This window comes from Pleurodeles waltl, chromosome 1_2, assembly GCF_031143425.1.
Source record: "Pleurodeles waltl isolate 20211129_DDA chromosome 1_2, aPleWal1.hap1.20221129, whole genome shotgun sequence".
Lineage (NCBI taxonomy): Eukaryota > Metazoa > Chordata > Amphibia > Caudata > Salamandridae > Pleurodeles > Pleurodeles waltl.
This window is the reverse complement of record NC_090437.1, coordinates 50,948,642-50,971,169: the sequence shown is the minus strand read 5'-3', so window position 1 is coordinate 50,971,169 and position 22,528 is coordinate 50,948,642. Positions and strand designations below refer to the sequence as shown.

Sequence of the window (22,528 nt, the reverse complement as noted above, 5' to 3'; positions counted from 1 at the left end):
TGTTTTGTTTTTCTAATTTCTTTTGTTCTGTCAATGTATTACATTAGTGCTCTTCTGATGTCTAATGTATGTAGTGCCCTTTCAGCTACTGAGTTTGGCTGTGGGAAGAACACTGGTAGTTCTACCGTTTGATTTAAGTGGAACGGTGAAATAACTTTTGGTAAAAATTTTGGATTGGTTCTTAGGACCACCTTATTTTTGTGTATTTGAATAAAAGGTTCTTGTATAGTAAACGCCTGAATTTCACTTACTCTTCTTAGAGATGTGATGGCAATGAGAAATGCAACCTTCCACGTTAAGAATTGCATTTCGCAAGAGTGCATGGGTTCAAAAGGTGGGCCCATGAGTCTTGTTAAGACGATGTTGAGGTTCCATGAAGGAACAGGTGGTGTTCTTGGTGGTATAATTCTTTTCAGGCCTTCCATAAACGCTTTAATGACAGGTATCCTAAATAGTGAAGTTGAATGGATAATTTGCAGGTATGCAGATATTGCTGCAAGGTGTATCTTTATGGAAGAGAAGGCTAGATTTGATTTTTGTAAATGTAGCAAGTATCCCACTATATCCTTTGGAGATGCATGTAATGGGTGAACTTGATTATTATGGCAGTAGCAAACACATCTTTTCCATTTGCTTGCATAGCAGTGTCTAGTGGATGGTCTTCTAGCTTGTTTTATGACTTCCATACATTCTTGGGTGAGGTTTAAATGTCCGAATTCTAGGATCTCAGGAGCCAGATTGCTAGATTCAGCGATGCTGGGTTTGGATGCCTGATCTGTTGTTTGTGTTGTGTTAACAGATCTGGTCTGTTGGGCAACCTGACATGGGGTACTACTGACAGGTCTAGTAGTGTTGTGTACCAAGGTTGTCTTGCCCATGTTGGTGCTATTAGTATGAGTTTGAGTTTGTTTTGACTCAATTTGTTTACTAGATATGGAAGGAGAGGGAGAGGGGGAAAAGCGTACGCAAATATCCCTGACCAGTTCATCCATAGAGCATTGCCTTGAGACTGCCTGTGTGGGTACCTGGATGCGAAGTTTTGGCATTTTGCGTTCTCCTTTGTTGCAAATAGGTCTATTTGAGGTGTCCCCCAAATTTTGAAGTAAGTGTTTAGAATTTGGGGGTGAATCTCCCATTCGTGGACCTGTTGGTGATCTCGAGAGAGATTGTCTGCTAGTTGATTTTGGATCCGTGGAATAAATTGTGCTATTAGGCGAATGTGGTTGTGAATTGCCCATTGCCATATTTTTTGTGCCAGGAGGCACAGCTGTGTCGAGTGTGTTCCCCCCTGTTTGTTTAGATAATACATTGTTGTCATGTTGTCTGTTTTGACAAGAATGTATTTGTGGGTTATGATGGGTTGAAATGCTTTCAAAGCTAGGAATACTGCTAACAATTCGAGGTGATTTATATGCAGCTTTGTTTGATGTACGTCCCATTGTCCTTGGATGCTGTGTTGATTGAGGTGTGCTCCCCACCCTGTCATGGAAGCATCTGTTGTTATCACGTATTGTGGCACTGGGTCTTGGAAAGGCCGCCCTTTGTTTAAATTTATACTGTTCCACCATAGAAGCGAGATGTATGTTTGGCGGTCTATCAACACCAGATCTAGAAGGTGACCCTGTGCATGTGACCACTGTGATGCGAGGCACAGTTGTAAGGGCCTCATGTGCAGTCTTGCGTTTGGGACAATGGCTATGCATGAGGACATCATGCCTAGGAGTTTTAATACCGTCTTTGCCGGTATCTTTTGTGTTGGATACATGGCTTGTATAACCTTGTGAAAATGTTGAACCCTTTGTGGACTTGGAGTGGCTATTCCCTTTGTTGTGTTGATTGTCGCTCCTAAGTATTGCTGTGTTTTGCACGGCAGAATGTGAGATTTTGTATAGTTGATGGAGAAACCGAGTTTGTAGAGGGTTTGTATGACAATCTGTGTGGTGTGAACACTTTGTGAGGGAGTTGGTCTTGATTAGCCAATCGTCTAGGTACGGGAATATGTGTATATGCTGCCTTCTGATGTGTGCAGCTACTACTGCTAGGCATTTTGTAAATACTCTTGGTGCGGTTGTGATACCGAACGGCAACACTTTGAATTGGTAATGTATTCCCTTGAATACGAACCTTAGGTATTTCCTGTGCGAGGGATGTATCGGTATGTGGAAATACGCGTCCTTTAGATCTAAGGTTGTCATGTAGTCTTGTTGCTTTAGCAGTGGTAACACGTCTTGTAGCGTGACCATGTGAAAGTGGTCTGATTTGATGTAGGTGTTTAGTGTTCTGAGATCTAGAATTGTTCTCAGTGTTTTGTCCTTTTTTGGTATTAGAAAGTACAGTGAGTAAACTCCCGTCTTTTTTTGTGTACATGGTACCAATTCTATTGCGTCCTTTTGCAGTAATGCTTGAACTTCTAGTTCTAGAAGGTCTAGATGTTGTTTTGACATATTCTGTGTTTTTGGTGGGACATCTGGAGGGAGTTGGAGAAATTCTTTGCAATAACCATGTCGGATAATTGCTAAGACCCAAGTGTCTGTTGTTATCTCCTCCCAAGATTTGTAAAACTGACTTAGTCTTCCCCCCACTGGTGTTGTGTGAAGGGGTTGAGTGACTTGTGAGTCACTGTTTGGTTGGAGGGGTTTTTGGACTTTGAAATTTTCCCCGGTTTCTAGGGAATTGTCCTCCTCTATACTGGCCCCGAAAGCCTCCCCTTTGGTACTGTCCCTGGTAGGTAGACGGTGTAGATTGTGAGGTGCTGGCTTGTGTGGCTTGACCCCGAAACCCCCCTCTGAAGGTTGTTTTGCGGAAGGTGCCGAAAGTGCCTCTGCCCTGTGGGGAATAGAGTGCGCCCATGGCCTTGGCTGTGTCCTTTTTCAATTTCTCAATTGCCGTGTCGACTTCGGGTCCAAACAATTGTTGTTCATTGAACGGCATATTGAGCACCGCTTGCTGTATTTCCGGTTTAAAGCCAGATGTGCGCAACCATGCGTGCCTTCTAATGGTTACTGCGGTATTTATTGTTCTTGCAGCTCTGTCCGCTGCGTCCATAGAGGAGCATATTTGGTTATTGGAGATGTTTTGGCCCTACTCAACCACTTGTTTTGCCCGTTTCTGAAATTCCTTGGGTAGATGCTCGATGAGATGCTGTATCTCGTCCCAATGGGCTCTATCATATCGCGCTAGGAGCGCCTGAGAGTTGGCGATGCGCCACTGGTTTGCAGCTTGTACTGCAACCCTTTTCCCAGCCGCGTCGAACTTGCGGCTCTCCTTATCCGGAGGTGGTGCCTCGCCTGATGTGTGCGAGTTGGCTCTCTTGCGAGCTGCCCCTACCACGACTGAATCTGGTGGCAGCTGTGAGGTGATAAAAGTAGGGTCCGTGGGCGGTGCTTTATATTTTTTCTCCACCCTTGCAGTTATCGCTCTACTCTTGACAGGTTCTTTGAAGATCTGCTTTGCGTGCCTTAGCATTCCTGGAAGCATAGGCAGGCTTTGGTAGGTGCTATGGGTGAAAGAGAGGGTGTTGAAAAGGAAGTCATCCTCGACAGGTTCTGCGTGTAACGACACGTTATGGAACTCTGCTGCCCTAGCTACCACCTGTGCATACGCTGTGCTGTCCTCAGGTGGTGAGGGCTTGGTAGGGTACGACTCAGGACTATTGTCTGATACTGGGGCGTCGTATAGGTCCCAAGCATCTTGGTCATCTTGGCTCATGGTGGTATGAGCCGGTGAATGTGACGGAGTCTGTGCCGGTGATACATGAGTTACAGGTGGAGGAGAGGGTGGCGGGGTTACCTTTTTAACCACTTTTGTTTGTGGTGTTTGTTCCTGTGTTTGGAACTCGAGTCTCCTTTTTGTCCTGATTGGGGGAAGGGTGCTGATTTTCCCTGTCCCACTTTGTATGAAGATCCTCTTTTGTGTGTGGTCCACGTCAGTGGTCTGCAACTCTTCCTCACATCTGTGCTTGCGCATTTGAGAGGACAGTGATTGTTCCTCTGAATAAGAGCTGGCAGTCGGTTCGGTTGCCAGTCGTTTTGGCACCGAAACTGTGTCTTTGCTTGTTTTCGGCTCCGAGGAGAATTTTATCTTTTTCGGAGTCGAGACTTCTCGGCGTCGATCCTCCTCGGTGCCGCTGTCTCTGCGTCGAGCAGCTTCGGTTCCGCTGTCTCGGCGTCCATCTTTTTCGGCAGCAGTGTCTCGGTCCCGAGATTGCTGCGTGCCTGTGTCTCGACCCGAGTCGGACGATCTCGGCACCGGTTCGGCCTTTTTCGGTGCCGATGGTCGGTCACCTACTTTATGGGTTGAGCCATGGCCTGTTGGCAGTGGCATCCCCTGGGCCTTGTTTGTTTTCTTGTGTGGTGCTTCCTTCGACGTCTTACTCACGGTTTCTTCGACGTCGAATCCGTCCGAGTCCGATTCATGAATGGAGAAGGCTTCCTCTTCTTCTCCTTGTTCCTCGAACCCTCGTTGTCCTGTCGGCGTGGCCGCCATCTGTAATCTTCTGGCTCGCCGGTCACGGAGCGTTTTTCGGGACCGAAACGCACGACAGGCCTCACACGTCTCTTCCTTGTGCTCGGGCGACAGGCACAAGTTACAGACCAAATGTTGGTCTGTATATGGAATTTTTTTGTGGCATTTAGGACAGAATCGGAACGGGGTCCGTTCCATCAGTGTCGATCTTACACGCGGTCGGGCCGACCATGCCCCGACGGGGGATCGAAATTACCCCGAAGGGCTACCGGAGCTCTTCACGATTCGGTGTCGATTCTATTCTAACCCGATACCGAACGAAACAATACCGACGTAGTTTTCCGAAGTTATGACTATCTTTCCGTCCCGAAACCCGGAGCGAAAAGGAAAACGTCCGGACCCGATGGCGGAAAAAAAACAATCTAACATGGAGTCGACGCCCATGCGCAATGGAACAAAGGAGGAGGAGTCCCTCGGTCTCGTGACTCGAAAAGACTTCTTCGAAGAAAAACAACTTGTAACACTCCGACCCAACACCAGACGGCGGACAATGCACAACATGTGTATCTGCAGCTACACATGCCACCGAACACATGTTTCTCATAGACTGTAAAGAAGTCCCCCTCAGAAACGGTGGCTAACCTGTGGGTGTTGCAGTTGTTTTAAAAATAGTACGTAGCACTTCCTGACCTGCATTGGCCTGGCGGCATGCTAAGGCATCCACACAATGTTTTGCTAAGGTGCATGGTGTGGACCATGCAGCTGCTTTACATATGTCCACTATGGGAATGTTTCCTAGACTAGCCATGGATGCTCCCTTTTTCCAAGTAGAGTGTGCTGTGGGAGGTGTAGGTAAAGGTCTTTTGCCTTTAACATAACAAGCTTGAATGCATTTTACTATCCATCTGGCTATAACTGATTTGGATATAGGGTTGCCTATATGTGGAGGAGAGAAAGCAACTATAAGTTTTGTTGTTATGATGTTTTGGTTCTATCAATATAAAACATAAGGGCTCTTCTAATATCTAATGTATGACGAGCTCTTTCTGCTACAGAATCTGGCTGTGGGAAATAACTGGTAACTCAATTGATTGGTTGAGGTGAAAGTGAGAAACCACTTTTAGGGTTGGTGTGAAGAATCACTCTGTCTCTATGTAGCTGAAAGAAGGGTTCTTCTAACGTTAAAATGTGGGGCTCAATAACATGTTTAAGTGAGGTGATGGCAACTAAAAATGTCACCTTCCAAGAAAAGAAATGAAGGGGGCATGAATGTAGGGGTTTAAATGGGGCCCATTAGTTTTCTAAGAATGATACTGAGGTTCCATTAAGGTGTGGGTGGAACCCACGGCGGAATAACTCTTCTGAGTCCCTCCATAAAGGCTTTGATCACTGGGACCTTGAGCAAAGACAGGTGTTGCCTATTTTAGAGATAGGCAGCCATTGCTGAGAGATGTAATCCGACAGATGTGAATGCTAACCCAAACTTTTCTAAGTGAAGCAGGTAGCAGACAATGGCTTTGAAAGGGTTGATTTGTTTTGAGTGACAGTAAAATACAACCTGTTTCTCGTTGCCGCATAGCAAGCTCTAGTTGTAGGTCTACCGGCCTCTTTAAGAATATTCATAAATTCTGGTGGCAAATTAAGTAAACCAAACTCTATGTCCCCAGGAGCCAAATTGGTAGGTTGAGAGTTTTGGGATCTGGGTGTCTGATTTCTCCATGGTTCTGAGTGAGAAGGTCCGGCCTCTTGGGGAGCTTCTAGTGGTGAACTACGGACAGGTCCAGTAGTGTTGTGAACCAGGGATGATGAGCCCAGGTGGGAGCAAATAGAATCATTGTGAGACATTTGCCTGAGCTTCCGAACAAGAAATGGAGGAAAAGTGTAGACAAATATCCCTGACCAACTCATCCATAGTGGGTTGCCCTGGGACAGTGGGTGTGGGAATCTGGAGGTGAAGTTTGGGCATTTTGCATTTTCTGGAGCTGCAAAAGGTGTATTTGAGGAAACCCCTATCTATGGAAGTATGGAAGTAGGACTTATGGGTGGAGTTCCCCTTTGTGGACTTGTCGCTGAAACCTGCTTTGCAGATCTACAAAGTTGTTGTCCATGCCCGGGAAATACTGTGCTATCAGGTGAATGTTGTGACGCAAAGCCCATTTCCAGATGGTCTGACATAGCTGGGACCATGCAGTGACCGCGTCCCCCCTGTTTCTGTTGATAATGCATGGCTGTCATATTGACCGTATGGACTAGGGCAACTTTGTGAACCAGTGGAAGAAAAAGTTTTCAAGGCTAGGTGAATGGCTTGAACCTCGAGGAAGTTGATATGGTGACCCCAGTGCTTGGCATCCTATGTACTCTGTATCATGAGCACTTTTGGATGTGCAACCCATCCTGTCAGCGAGGCGTCAGTTGTGAAAAATAAGTGCAGAACAGGGTCCAGAAGGGACCACCCCTTCAATATGTTGTTAGGATTCCATCACTGCGGAGAGTGATAAGTTTGGTGGTCTACCAACACTACATCCTGTAAGTAATCCTGTGACTGAGACCACAGGGGGGCTGATTGTGAGGCCAGCTGACCATTGTGCTAAAAGAAAACGCTTAATGACCGTTGAGCACACCACTTCACAATGCAGCGAAGAGCCATAGAAAGAGCCACAGGTTACAGACCTGATGGGAGTCGGTATGTCGGTACTTTGTGTGACAATGCGGGCAGAAACTAAACAGAGTTTGTTCCATCACCAGAAGGGCATTGTTTAGCAACAGTACCGGAGATGGAGCTCGAAGGCTCCTAAAGGCGAGGCCCTCTGCGGGCTGCGACGAAGTCACGACGACTAGATGGTTAGTTCTAGCTCGACGCGCAGAGAGGAGAAAACATAATCAATAACAATAACGATGGCAGAGAGAATTAGAACCGAAAGAAAGCCGACGACGGTCTCTACTCCGAGCGTAAGCACACATTCCGAACCCGGGGGAGGAGAGAAAACAATCTAAATATGGAGTTGATGCCCAGGCGCAGTATCACTGAGAAGGAGGAGTCACTCTAACTCGTGACACGAAAGACTTTCTTCAAAGAAAAACAACTTGCACACATCTGGACCCAACACTAGATGGCAGGAGTAAGCAGAGTATGTGTATTTATAGTCTGTAACTATGGAAAAAAAGACACAAAATTCACATTCGTTAGTGGGTGATTAGTATCGGGAACAAGGTAAGAACTTACTTATCACATTTAAACGATTCTACATAGAGTAACTTGGACACATAATAAAAAGAAACCTGGTCTACACTGCAACAACAGCTTTTAGACTGACCTGATAGCCTTTGATTCGATCCATTTCTTTGCTGGCTAGTGGGTTGCTCTTAACCACACACACCAAAGCCTTCACAGCCGCATATAGGCCCTCAACATCTGATGCCATGGCTACTAGCCCCAAGATGGCAGCTGCACCACCGATGTACTGTAAAGTGGTGGCAACGGGCTTAGGAACAAAGGTTCTCACCCCTAAAGGGAGAAAAACATACAGAATGAAACCTGCATATAAAGTCAGTAATTAAGTTTCAACATGTGCACGTGAAACAGAAAGCACTTTGACAGTGAAGTTTTACCACCCACATAAAAGTCACATATCACTGCCTGTGAAAAGCAACTTAAGGATGGATGCTGAAGATAGTCAAGCTGGGCTTGCAAGAGAGGAAAAGACGACTTGCCACATTTTCTGGTGCTGTAAAGGCAGATGCAATAGCTCTCTGCCTGTAACTGATGTGGATGGTATAGGCAGGTTGAAGCTTTGTTAGTGCTATGAAGGGAAACTAGCTGAAGAATTTAGGGACAGATGTACTATACATGTGCCACAAACCAGTCACTGTTTCTGGCATGTCTTTTCATTTGCGCACTAGCCTTCATTCTATGATGCAACTAAGATACTGATACAGAGCATCACAAAATGAACATTTGCAAAAGGTCACAATAACTCCTTGTTAATATGTAAAGGCAAGGGGCATAAAGTGAGCTCCAGTGACTGGCTGCAAAGGTAGAGGTTGTGGTCTGAGAGAGGCCATGGTCCTCTCAAATCTGTTTGCATTTCTTCCACATGAACATTTTTCTAAAGCTTCCCAGGACCTATGAAACACAGAGGCTGCATAAAAAAAGTTCACATGCAGGGAATGACTTGGGTGGAATCATGCAGTGGTCCGCATACTGTAATTCACAAAATGGAAGCTGTCCTAAAGGAACTTCTTCCACTTTGTGAATCTCATACCACCTAAAGTCAGCTGTCTGTATCTGTTCAGTGATTCGCAATTCCACCAGCAGCCTCAAACCACTAAAACACGACATGGCGCTCCTCTTTGCGACTGAGAATGGGTTGCAAAAGGTACTTTGTGAGTCAGAAAGACTTTACCCACTCACAGCGTGATATTACTCTTAATTTTGTTCATACATCAGGATTTTACTCTCATGTCTGTTACATGGACTGACTGAATTTGGTTGTGAAAACCAAGGACTGCTGGGTGAACTATATTATATTTCTCAGTAGCCAAGGGAAAATATGAAGAAATTGGAATATTGCTGTCTGACTCACCCAAATATCCAATCAGAGCTGCACCAATGGTTCGTGCAGGGCCATTTAGATGTCCTGCAGAGTTGTGCAGCAGCTTCACAGGGGTGGCGTTCTCATGTGAGGAAATGGCCAGCTTAATCCAAAAAGAAAAAAAGAGAGATAAGGACAGGTGTAGTTAGAGCAGCTATGTTTCAGATACAAAAAATCCAGAAAGAAAGCATTGTGCATGCAAGTTATTTTTAGAATTTATAAAAATATATAGCAGTCTGTGTTCTAGAAAATGTATCAGTTATCAATGTGAGGACAGCTCCAACGTATTCCATGGTGTTGGAGAACTATGTATATACTATGTGCGGCTTTCCTCAGTCCTTGCCATCTGTCTGTTCAGGAAAATTCCTATGTGTTTTCACAACTTTGTTTTCGCACATTCGTCTCCAAAGGATGTCTCCGCTCCAAACTAAGATAAATGTAGCACTCAAAGAAATATCTCTAGTGCTGCTTTCTGACCAGCATGCTTAACAATTAGACAAGTATTTGTTCCTCTGAAAACTATTGTGCGAGTATCAATTATTTAGTGGTAATCCCCATGCAGTAAACTGAAGAGAATTTTGACAGAACTTGTTTTTCTGTGAACAGGCACCCTGATATGTATATGAAATGTTTCCCTTTGCAAAAAAAGCAGACAAAAACAAACATCATGGCCTGTGTGAATTTTGGATTTGTGGTTATGAAGTAAACAACTGAATTTGTTTGTGACTTTATGACTAAGTTTGCATTTCCATCCCGAGGTGCACAGTGTATTTCTTTGTGAGACAGATACAAACAGAAGAGGGACAATGGAAACAATACATTATTGTTCCACCTGCACAACAACTTTCAGAGTAGTCACAGTGAGGATTTGCTTTACAATCCATCTGTGATCTCCTCTAGGAATCTCTAATACACACAACGTCCCACTGAATCAAAAAGCAAAAGGTCTAAAATGAAGCCAACAGGCTCTAACACTAGTAAAGATGGAAAGAAACATTACTTGTTCATTCTAATACTATGTTTGCAGAGAGAAAGCTTGTTGGAAAGAGCCAAGGAGTCTCCACCTCCTGAACTAATCATCTATTGACATGTTCATCTGTGATCGCTCCATCCCCTCCCTTGACATCTCAACAATTTCTGGTAAATGGGCTTGAATTTTTACATTACAGATTATTTTGCTTATATCTCCGTGCTGTGCCTTTTGCTTCATTAAACTTTTCTACTTTACATACACCTTTTCCCTCAAATGTAGGATTTGGTCTTTCTCTTCCATATTTTCATCCAAGTTTGATAAAGACTTTGCCGGATGAGACATATTTTAACTGTTCAATTCATTATCCTCTATACTTACTCTTAACATAATCCACTTATGCTTTCAGCACTCTAACGTCTCTTCCTAATATTTCAAAACATAATTTTCATGACGGCATGCACCTTGATATTAGACTGTGTTCTTTATCTTCCGGGATTGAATATTCCGAGGTATTTTTTTTTGTAACACTGTCTGTGTATTGTATGATGTTAGTTGGTGAAGGCTCTTGTTCTGCTTTAGGCACCTCAGAAATATTTTAAAGACTTCTATCAAGTGATTAAATTCGGATGTCCAATAAGATAAATTCTGCACTGCCTAGACCTCAAACAAAAAATGTAATGAGCACTGACAGAACTGTCTCAGAAAAGTTTGAAGCTCTATGGGCCAGGGAATGTCCCAGCACATCTAATAAGCTGTCATGTCCCAAAATGGTGACTCAACCACACAAAGTAAAGTTGTGGTGGCAGACCTTTTTGACAGAGAATCATACCACTACATGTCTGTGGTGTACCTCAAATCACTTCGGGCGGAAATGCTGGCTGATAGGGTTGCAATGTCAGCTGTAACTAACATACGCCAAATCACCCTAGGCAAATTAGGAAAGCTCTGAACTAGACTATTCCTCGTTGCCACAACTTCTTACCAATTCTTTTCCTGTGTAACTTAAGAAAGAGTTTGTGTAAGCACTACTGCAGCTGAGGACCCTATAGTATTAAACATTTATGCACTGTATAATCTGTTGATCACTGTCCCAGCTCAGCAGATAAAATCCGGAACTTAAATATCCAGAACAAATGTATTGCAATTTTCCTGAATGAATTTATATATAACAGATGACTGTTGTTCCTATTCACACATTGACATTTAGATGTTAGAGACAGGGCAGGCAAACATGCTTTAAGAATCCAGACAAGCACATGGAATGAAGGCCAGGACGATTAAGGGGTTGCTGCATATCAAATACATAGTGCACTAGGGTGTCAATATTACTAATACCAGCGCACCAGAGGTGGTGACTAGGACAAGGGTGCAGAGTCATAGGTGCGTGCAAAATACTCCTCTGACTGCACGTATTGTCATGGCAGACTTTACACTTTACGAATATTATCTATTAATAACAGTGCCTAGAAATGTGTTTGGCAAGAGGCACAGTTAAGCTCCCATCTGAACTACCACTCAGTCGTCTGTAGACTGACACTTAAACAGGCATGGATATGCCCCAGGTGTCTACTGGCATACGGATTTTTTTTTGCTACACAACAAAAAAAATAAGAAAAATTGAAGCAAACAAGATATGTTTTCAGAGAGTCCTGCTGCACGGTGTTGTTGCCGAAGACAGTTATTATCTTTAGCACTACAGGAATACCTCGCTGAGAAACTTCAATCAAGCTTAACAGCGCTGAAGGGTTAAGTACATCCTTTCAATAACTTTAAACTATTTCAAGCATCCTCAATGCTTCAATATTTCAACTTCATAACATTTGACTTTGATTTGTATGTCTCCCACATATATTTTGGGATGCTGTTGCGTACTGTATTGTAGTCACATTTCCTGCTTTATGTAAAATTAGACAGGCATGCCTAAGGCTGTCAACCCCTTGATTTAAGATTAGGTAAACAGCAACTTTCCAAGACAAAGCCTCCTAAATTCCATGTCAACACCCTGACATTGCATTGCAGTGGACCAGAGTCATGTGGAATACTAAAGATATTAGCTGACTGGCAGCTGAGGAAAAGGCTTTGACATTATCATTTTGCAGACATGACAAGGGCTCTTCATAGAAATTATGTCATCCAGAAAATAGGGAGGGACCAAATATGACTGAATGCTATTAATTGGTTCCTGGACTTGTTCAATGTAAAGAATCCAAAAATGCAGCATGAAAGAGTGACACCAGAGGTGAGCTCTGCTCTTGTGGCTTACCTGTTTAGCAATGGCTTTACTGTCCAACTTGTTGTACGCCTTTCTTATTTTGGCTACTGTAAGTGAAGAGACTGACAATGCATACAGGCCAAATGAAACCTTCTCCTCGGGTACCAGTGACACTAGGGATGACAGGCCGATCTCAGATTTTGAATCTTTGACTTAGATGAAAAAGAATAATTTTGTTAAATTAAAATATCATTGAGACCTTTCAATAAATACAGAATATCTCAGTAGGGTGTATGTTTCAAAACATTTTGTGAATAAACCAGTTTGATGGAAATCTGTCCATGCTGTTTAACGGGATACATTCCCACCCTTGAAAACACCAACAAAACCTCGATTTAGCCAAATGCTTGAATTCCAGCACTATGGGACTGATACACAAATGTTTTTGGATCCTCAGTTTCCCATAGGGGCATAAAGACAGTAATCCACAAACCTGAATTCTACATTCTATTTTACAGAACAAGGATGGCAGGAATTTCATATTTGTAAAATGCGCTTACAAAAGTATTGAAAGGTACTGTACCAAACTATCTAAAATTGGTCAAGTTAGCCAGGATTTTACGCAGAAATCCTAAATAATTACCACCCAGTTTTGAAACTTTGTTTTCCCACAAAGGTTGTTAAAAGCTGTGTGGAATCCCAACTAAAACAATACAAATACAACAACTAACTACCTGACCATGGCCAATCGGAATTCAGAATGGGCTGCAGTACAGAAACAGCGTTACCATAATGGCCATCTTACGCACTGTCAATGATGCTCTCTTCATGTTAGACAAAGAGGAGGCATGCCTCCTCACCTTTGTATTCATCTCTTCAGTTTTTGACATGATAGACCATCTTACACTTCTAAAAAAATTTTAGAAATCAGAATAGGACTGAAGACAAAAGGTTTACCTCTTACCTTGACATTAGCTTCTAATGCACTAAAGTGCTCAATTCCATCTCCCCAACAGTACACTTCCAAAAGGTGCGCTCCACAGCTCTATCCTCTCTCCCATCCTTTACAACCTCTACAGCCTCTCAGGCCCTCCTTAACAACTCCAACATTTCACACCATTTCTACGCAGACAACTATACCCAAAAGTCTCTACACTCACAGAGTTCCTCACTCCAATTCTGATGAAAATAGAATCCTGGATGTCCCAGCATCACCTGAAAATAAATCCACAGAAGTGTAAATACCTTCTGATCTCCCACAAAAGCTCTACACCAGTTTCAACAAGGCTAAAAGCCAGCAAAAGCTCTACTGCCAACCATCTCTCAAAAATGCACATGCTCAGTTAGCTTTTATCTCAGGGATGTGGAATTACTATCGCCCGACGCTCGGGACATATTGTTTGAGGTCAAGGCAAACAAGTATTCCTGTTTATTTTGTCCTTAGGACAAGTTGACCCAACCACCTGCAGCACAAACCCTTTGGCTGCCAGTTTACAGAGAAGTGAACTGTCTCCAGTTGAAGTAATGTGTCCATAGGTTAATGCTATTCGAACTTGTATTTATGGTTCATTAATGAATAGACTTCATTATTAGGGTGTGCGCTGGAAATAAAGTTTTATGGTCACACTGCACTTACTGACAGTGGTTCCAGTTAAAAAAACAAAAAAAGTGTACATACATGTTTGAAAAGTTTAACAATATGAGGCTAAGTATAATGCTCCTAGAATGTTCTCTGATTAGATGCAAATATTTGCAGAAGCTTGTAAGCATGAGTTCAGAAAAAATGCAAGTAGGAAAAAAAAAAGTTTCGCTACTATGAAATTCTAGATGCTATTTCTTTGAAGCATCATTTAGTAAAATGAGTTGACGCAAGCTAGCATTTCTAAAAAAATATTCCTAATGGAAAATCAGTGTAACCATTTTCAACTAAAGTATATGTAGCATGAAAATAAACAAGCACTGGCAAAGCCAACCGATCCAACAGTTTTGTGAGTCTTTTGGTTTCATCAATGCATGTCTTGTTTTGACATGGCTTTTGTAACCCTTTATATTGTTGTGGGAGCTGCCAGGCCCCCACCATTGTAATAAACATAGGCCAAAAACAAAAAAAGTTATTTGGTCTCAAAAAGCACACAATGCCACCAGTGGCCTAACAAAACCTCCTCAGCCCCCCTCCAGAGGGCCCACTCAGCCCAGCACCTGCGCTGAGGGAGTCTGGGGTGGGCAGTGAGGGGGTCCCCCTCCATGTTCTTTGCAGGGGACCCCCTCCAGTGGCGTTACAATACAAATTGCCACAGTAGTTCCTGGCACTGAACAAATATTTGTGTGCCAATATGCTCCTTGTGGAAGAGCAGAATGCAATCACTCACAGTAAAGCCAGACAAAAGATAGAGACAGAAATAGAAGTTTAATAAAAACAAAATGTCTTTGTTAATGCCAGACCTAATTATGGACCCAATTTTTAAACAAAGTCACAAAAGTGCACCCATGGTATATGTCTTTTAATTAGTGCCTTTCATGAATTCACAAGAACTTACAGAAGTAGATTAGGAAATTGTACTCCTACAAAATATTTGTGAACTGTATTTAAGCACGAGCAAACATGCATGAGTAGATTTGCTCATGTGAAAATCTATTGAGCGTTTAGAAGTTCACTTTCTCTCCAACCACTTTTTTCCCAACCCTGGAAGAACTTCTACTGCCAATGTAAGGAGTAAATTTCCAACCTTTCTCATTATGGGAAAAGATTAGAGAAGTGCCAGTGAAAATCCTTAAAACATGAAAGTTAGTAGGTGTGCAGACTCAATGGCATTCCAGCATTGGAACTATTGCTTACTGCTTCCTCCAGACCCAGCATGTAGATCTGGGGAAAGGTGGCAAAATAAAGAAATTACTATAGTGCGGATTGAGATTTCAAGTATTCAAGCCCTACTATAATAGTAGCCGTGGCATACTCAAAGGGGGCTATTATCAGAGCTCTTACATAATGAGATTGCTGCCATAATTTGTCGCCGCACTACATGGCACCAAAGGGACAAGTTGATTTTTTAAAGGACAAGTAGATTTAGGAAGCAGCCTGTCCCATGGACAAGTAGATATTTTATTAAATTCCACATCCCTGTATCTGGACAAACACTTTCACCTCCAATCACACAAACATCATAGTCAACAATGGACAAAGGAGAACAACTTCAAATCAAATTATTGCGAGGAGTGAATACAGAAAGTTGGCTCTTTATACAGGGAGTGCAGAATTATTAGGCAACTGAGTATTTTGACCACATCATCCTCTTTATGCATGTTGACTTACTCCAAGCTGTATAGGCTCGAAAGCCTACTACCAATTAAGCATATTAGGTGATGTGCATCTCTGTATTGAGAAGGGGTGTGGTCTAATGACATCAACACCCTATATCAGGTGTGCATAATTATTAGGCAACTTCCTTTCCTTTGGCAAAATGGGTCAAAAGAAGGACTTGACAGGCTCAGAAAAGTCAAAAATAGTGAGATATCTTGCAGAGGGATGCAGCACTCTTAAAATTGCAAAGCTTCTGAAGCGTGATCATCAAACAATCAAGCGTTTCATTCAAAATAGTCAACAGGGTCGCAAGAAGCGTGTGGAAAAACCAAGGCGCAAAATAACTGCCCATGAACTGAGAAAAGTCAAGCGTGCAGCTGCCACGATGCCACTTGCCACCAGTTTGGCCATATTTCAGAGCTGCAACATCACTGGAGTGCCCAAAAGCACAAGGTGTGCAATACTCAGAGACATGGCCAAGGTAAGAAAGGCTGAAAGACGACCACCACTGAACAAGACACACAAGCTGAAACGTCAAGACTGGGCCAAGAAATATCTCAAGACTGATTTTTATAAGGTTTTATGGACTGATGAAATGAGAGTGAGTCTTGGTGGGCCAGATGGATGGGCCCGTGGCTGGATTGGTAAAGGGCAGAGAGCTCCAGTCCGACTCAGACGCCAGCAAGGTGGAGGTGGAGTACTGGTTTGGGCTGGTATCATCAAAGATGAGCTTGTGGGGCCTTTTCGGGTTGAGGATGGAGTCAAGCTCAACTCCCAGTCCTACTGCCAGTTCCTGGAAGACACCTTCTTCAAGCAGTGGTACAGGAAGAAGTCTGCATCCTTCAAGAAAAACATGATTTTCATGCAGGACAATGCTCCATCACACGCATCCAAGTACTCCACAGCGTGGCTAGCAAGAAAGGGTATAAAAGAAGGAAATCTAATGACATGGCCTCCTTGTTCACCTGATCTGAACCCCATTGAGAACCTGTGGTCCATCATCAAATGTGAGATTTACAAGGAGGGAAAACAGTACACCTCTCTGAACAGTGTCTGGGAGGCTGTGGTTGCTGCTGCACGCAATGTTGATGGTGAACAGATCAAAACACTGACAGAATCCATGGATGGCAGGCTTTTGAGTGTCCTTGCGAAGAAAGGTGGCTATATTGGTCACTGATTTGTTTTTGTTTTGTTTTTGAATGTCAGAAATGTATATTTGTGAATGTTGAGATGTTAGATTGGTTTCACTGGTAATAATAAATAATTGAAATGGGTATATATTTTTTTTTGTTAAGTTGCCTAATAATTATGCACAGTAATAGTCACCTGCACACACAGATATCCCCCTAACATAGCTAAAACTAAAAACAAACTAAAAACTACTTCCAAAAATATTCAGCTTTGATATTAATGAGTTTTTTGGGTTCATTGAGAACATGGTTGTTGTTCAATAATAAAATTAATCCTCAAAAATACAACTTGCCTAATAATTCTGCACTCCCTGTAGAGTGGACCAAAAAGAGGTACACTGTGTAAAGAGTCCAAGAAAACCCCAGAGGTATCACAGAGGCACAAATGACATCCCAAATGCTCTCTTTTCTGGTAGTGTGGGTGAGCAGTTAGGCATATTAGAGGGCAGTACTAAGCATGTAAGGCACACATTCAAACTGTAAGTGAGACACACTCAAAGAATTTTGACACCAATTTATAAAAATAACAGGTATTTTTAAATGACTTTTGATATCAGGATCAACTAAATGAGGTGAATACTTTTTGAGATATAGCTTTTTACAGTTTTAAAAAGTTGACAGTACAATTTTTGGGTGCAGTAATGTTATCCTATGGGGAAAAACAGGTACTGCATTCGGACACTTCACAGCAACTGACGGGACGGTGCTCCTGGACTTAAGGTGAGTATGGGGCAAGGTCCAAGGCCACACCAACAGGTCACCTCAGGAGGTTCTGGGGCATGAGGTGCAGAGGTGTATTAAGGAGTTGGGTGTCCCATTCACTTTCAATGAGTCACACAGTACTGCAACATGTGCTTTGATATACAAAATCTGCTGTGTCGACCCTGTTCTATGTAAAGTGCTCTGATACCACTAGTCAGGTAAAGTTCACGGTATATAAAAAAAAAAAAGTGAAAAATCCATCAGTCTCACAGAATGGATGGATGGATGCACAAGTTCATGTGTAAGGGCAAGGTTGTGTATGTTCCAGAGGGAGGGGATAAAAGCTGCAATGGAGGACTAAGTGTGTTTCCAAGCTGGGAATAATAAGGAAATGCACAGACCTTATAGAGCAGTGGTCTCCAAACATTTTAATGCCACACCCCCCTAGTTGAAAAATAAAAATCATTGGGCCCCCCTTCAGAATTGTTCACAATTATTTTATAAAGATAGCAATGTTTAAATATGTCTATACCTATTTAAACATTGGAGTTATGTACTGTTACCTTTTTAAAAACGCAATAACACACTTCTGCTTAAAACAAAGGCATGTTATCTGTATAATGCTTCTTTTGGCTAGAGTCTGGCGCCCCCCCCTGGGATCACTTGAGGCCCCCCTAGGGGGGCCCGCCCCCCAGTTTGAAGACCTCTGTTATAGATGACATAGCAAGGAGTTTCTACAAAGGGACAAATCTGTTTAGAGCAACAAACAAAATACAAGAAAAAATGCACATTTGTCCAATATACTATTGTCACTTTCTCCCCCATGGTAAAAACCTCTTCATGTGTAGGTTTGTACACTTTAGTACTCATGGAAGTTTACAAATGTCGCAGATTTGCAGGCGCTATCCTAGACGTCTTTGTCAAACCCATAAACATCAGGAATCTAGTCCACATATAAAAATAAACCACAGAGACATAGATTTCAAAGTTTTCGTTCATCAGCTTTGTGACTAGGACCATTTAAAAGGTGCCAAACCCTTTGATGAATTACATCCACTGAAACGGAAATGAGCCTACTTTCTTTTTGTACCATACTGTGATTTCAAGCTCTTGAAATTCACTGGTACCATGTACTTTAAAACACCAAGAACACTTCGGTAGGTTCTACATTTGGAATGACAAACTATTTTATTCCAAAAGCACTATTTTGTCAGAAGTAAAGTAACTAATTTTAACAAAATGTGAGGCTACAGGCAGAGCTGAGGAGATTTACATTTCACAGGTAACTATTATTTTTTAGCCACACAACTTACAAAGGATATAAAGGTTGAAATACTTGACTCCACAAGTGTGGGTGGGCCTTTAGGCTAGACCAAACAGTATGGACAATTGAATGAACACAATATTTGCTACATAATAAAATGTTATCATCAGCATGTTTTACTTATTCCAGTAAATGATCACAGAAGTCTTTAATGCATCCATGTGAAATTGGGTCATGCAAGTGATAAGCAAATACCATTTACCTAGAAGTAAGTTAGAACAATAGCAAATCAACGTAGTAAAATGATGTATGTAGTTAAATTACATCAAGATGACTAACTGAAAATAACAAACAAGAAAAAGAAGGCCAAAGTGGCTATTAAAACCAAAAGTCGATTTAAAATATACAATTACTAACAGGTTGCACTTTAAATATATAAAACAAGTTTTCATCAAGATATCGGAAGCAAAGCGGCTTAGTCAAAATAAAACATACTATTAGGTGCAATTTAAACACAGCTTATGTTGCAATGAAAAACATTGTTCAAGGCAGATATGCCATTAGAGTAATTCCTCATTATAGTCAGAATCAACATGGGGAGCACATTTGCAGCAGGACTCATCAATATATGTTCAAATACAATAAGCTGCATTTAAAATGAGTATATAGCATCAAACGTCTGAGTGTTACTCAGTTTGTTTATCTGCCAACCTAACATCTTAAAAGATAGCCCTTAGTTATGTTTTTGTATGTCGGCTAAAAAACCTAATGTACCTTCTTGACTTCTGTCACAAAGAAACTCAATAAAACTACACTAGAACCTCACACTGATTAAAGTGGCTGTAAATATAAAGAAGCTCAAAATATTAAGGTGAGCCTCATTAGTAAACCTGTATTCACAGGGACCAGAGAAAAAAGCTTGTGAACCTCCTAACCTCCCACGAAATAAACTAGAAACAAACTTCTTGTTTTATTAATATTTTTGTAGTATTTGTAAAAGAACACATCCCTTTAAATTGCACCAAAGGCTACAACTTAACTGTGAAAACTTCTGACCTTGCTTGACATGGTTTCAAGTCCGCCCAGCCAAAACACTTACTTGGGACAGATACTGCTTGAAAGCTTCCAACATAGTTTGGTCCCAGTTCATAAATGGTGCTAACGCTAGCAGCAGTCAAGACCTCTTCCAGGAAATGCGTAGGCCCTAATCGCCACACGAGAGAAGAGAGCTGGCGCTGAGCAGGTGGTGTGCCAATGTAGGAATAAACCGTGCTGACTACCGGTGGATTGTTGGAACCAGATCCACCAGGGGTGCTATGAACATAGTGAAGCTAGAAAAGAGAAAAAAATAGTAGTGAGTGAATAATATGGAAAGGAAGGCGAATTCTTACTACTGGGCTATTAAGAAAAATAGCTATTTGCATCAAATTAAGTAACCTTTTTTGTTGTCTCCCCCAAGTTAAAGTGGCTACTGAGAGAGCCAAAAATGCCTATCGGTGTACTCAGGAAACAAGACTGCAGCATGCTGTGGGTTAAATATCTGAAATGACCTAATAAAGTACCCCAATATAAACTTTAAAGAAGGTGTCACCCCAAACTCCATGAGCAAGGATGTTCATAAATAATATAGATGGCAAAAACGAAGTACTAGTCAGAGGCAATACTCCCTTAACACTTTAATGTGCTAAAATTGCTAGGCTTGCCACTGAGAGTGGATGAGTCAAGTCTGATTTGACTTTTTAACCTGTGAAACTCTCATTAGCCAAGTAAAATCAAGAGTTTTACCATCCAGCAACAAACTTAAAACTGTCGACATTTGTTTACATCACTCCAGGAAAAAAATACCCACCATACACTCCCACTCCTAATCTTGCATTTCTTAAAATAATGTATAACTCTTGTACACACGTCAGGTACCTACAAGGCCACTGATACACTGCAGGTTTGAGAATAAAGCACAATGCTACCCACTTACAAGTCAAGATTTGATTGACACAGCAATTTTCACAGATAAGATGGAGCTTCAAAATCTCACTCAACTAATCTAGGACACGGAGCGATGGGATGTAATAAAACAAATCCTGAATGAATGAAGGTGAGTCACCAGAAACAGGACGCGTAGAGGATCCGACTTCTTAGCATATGATCGACAACAGGAACGTTTCAGGAAGTTTACACAGAAGCAAACCAAAGAAAGCGCATGTCTCAAGCAATATTTTTAATTCAGTTCTGGTTCTTTATTCTGTATAGGAAAGGATACAGGAGCCAAGAGTTTCTGAAAGGACCGACTTTGTGCTGACTAACAACAAATGTGCCTTTTTGAAAAAAGGAACGGAGAGTAGAAGAGACTACAGTCTACTTGTGTTTCCTGGTTTCCCATCAAGTTAAGACATAAGGTGGAATGCCTTCTTCTAGAAATGTCTTCCCAAGACCACTTTTTAAACTTTTTTTGTTCAACTTTGCTCAATTGGGACTATTTAAGCAAGGTAGGATGGCTTGACAGTGATATGAAAAACTGTCAGCTGAATGAACAGAATCAACATTAAGAAAAAAGATGGAATGTGCTTGCTACATACTGATCTCCCTGTTTAACTTCCACATTCAAGTGCTGGCTAGGGCTCTGGAATCACGACTCGGGGGGGGGGCGGGGCAGGGGGGATGGGGGTAATCACCACTCTTATCCACCGCGACCAATCGGGCTTCATGCCCAATAGGACACTAGACTTAATCTACGTTGTCTTTACAGCGTGCTCCATGTGATGGAAGACCCATTGGTGGATCAGGCGGTCTTAATAGTATTAGATGATAAGATGGCCTTTGATTCCCTTGAGTGGAATAACCTATTTACCACTCTGGAGCGACTGGGGTTTGGTCCCAGATCCCGCACCTGGGTGAAGCTCCTATACAATTCTCCCAGGGCAAGAGTTCGAGTAAATGGGGTAGTATCCCGGGAATTCATGTTGCAAAGAGGGACCAGGCAAGGATGTTCACTGTCCCTGATATTATTTGCCTTAGCATTGTAACCGCTGGCAGCGTGGATCCATTGCGACCCACTGGTGCGGGGAATTCAGGCTCCTGATGGATGGGAGGAGCGCATATCTCTATATGTGGACGTTATTCTGCTCTCCACAAAGCAGCCCGCTGCAACCATTGACAGGCTTATGCAGATTTTTGAGATCTTTGGGGATCACTCGGGATACACTAATAAATGGTCCAAATCTGTTGTGTATCCTCTTTCTAGGGACAGATCCAGCCTACCCCGGGAGTGTGCGGCCCCGGTGCACACTGAGGGTTTTAAATACTTGGAAATATACGTCAGACGTAACATCCGGAAAATTCCAGTGTGAAAATTGACTCCCACAGGTAGAGAGACTACAGGAGGATGTGACTCATTGGTGGGGTCTCCCCTTAACATTATTGGGAAGAGCTCCACTATAAAAAAAATGATTAGTCTGCCCCGGCTCCTGTGCAGAATACATCCTACAGGGTTCCCAGGGAGGTCTTTCTACACAGAAAAAGAAGTACGCAGCCTGCTCTGGAATGGAGTGACACCCAGGATTTCCCTGGCTAAGCTACAACATAGTGTTTATGATTTGGGTTTGGCAATCCCAAATATTAGAAAATATTATTGGGCTGCCAACTTCCTAACAATCAATGAGTGGAATTTTGGGGACCAATAAGATCCAGCCTACAGAGTGGACAGGAGTACAATGGGCAACAGAGGCCCTAAGGCCTTATTTGGCGATGTTAAACGAGCAAGCCTACTCCCACAGCACACACTGATAGTGGTACAAGTGTGGAAGGAGGCAAATGCATTTCTGGGCTGGGGTGGG

The 22,528-nt window shown here is 42.4% G+C and overlaps 1 protein-coding gene across 3 annotated transcripts in view; it reads right to left on the bottom strand.

Annotated features, from left to right (window-relative positions):
• Window positions 1–22,528, bottom strand: part of WDFY3 (WD repeat and FYVE domain containing 3) — a 1,200,521-nt gene that overhangs the window by 574,383 nt on the left and 603,610 nt on the right. For all 3 annotated transcript variants that reach the window (XM_069236246.1, XM_069236255.1, XM_069236264.1), the window contains 4 exons: window positions 19,795–20,026; window positions 12,293–12,453; window positions 9,048–9,159; window positions 7,779–7,969 (listed from right to left, as the gene is read on the bottom strand). In XM_069236246.1, the coding sequence (XP_069092347.1) occupies window positions 7,779–7,969; window positions 9,048–9,159; window positions 12,293–12,453; window positions 19,795–20,026 (696 nt within the window). The remainder of the gene's footprint in view (window positions 1–7,778; window positions 7,970–9,047; window positions 9,160–12,292; window positions 12,454–19,794; window positions 20,027–22,528) is intronic.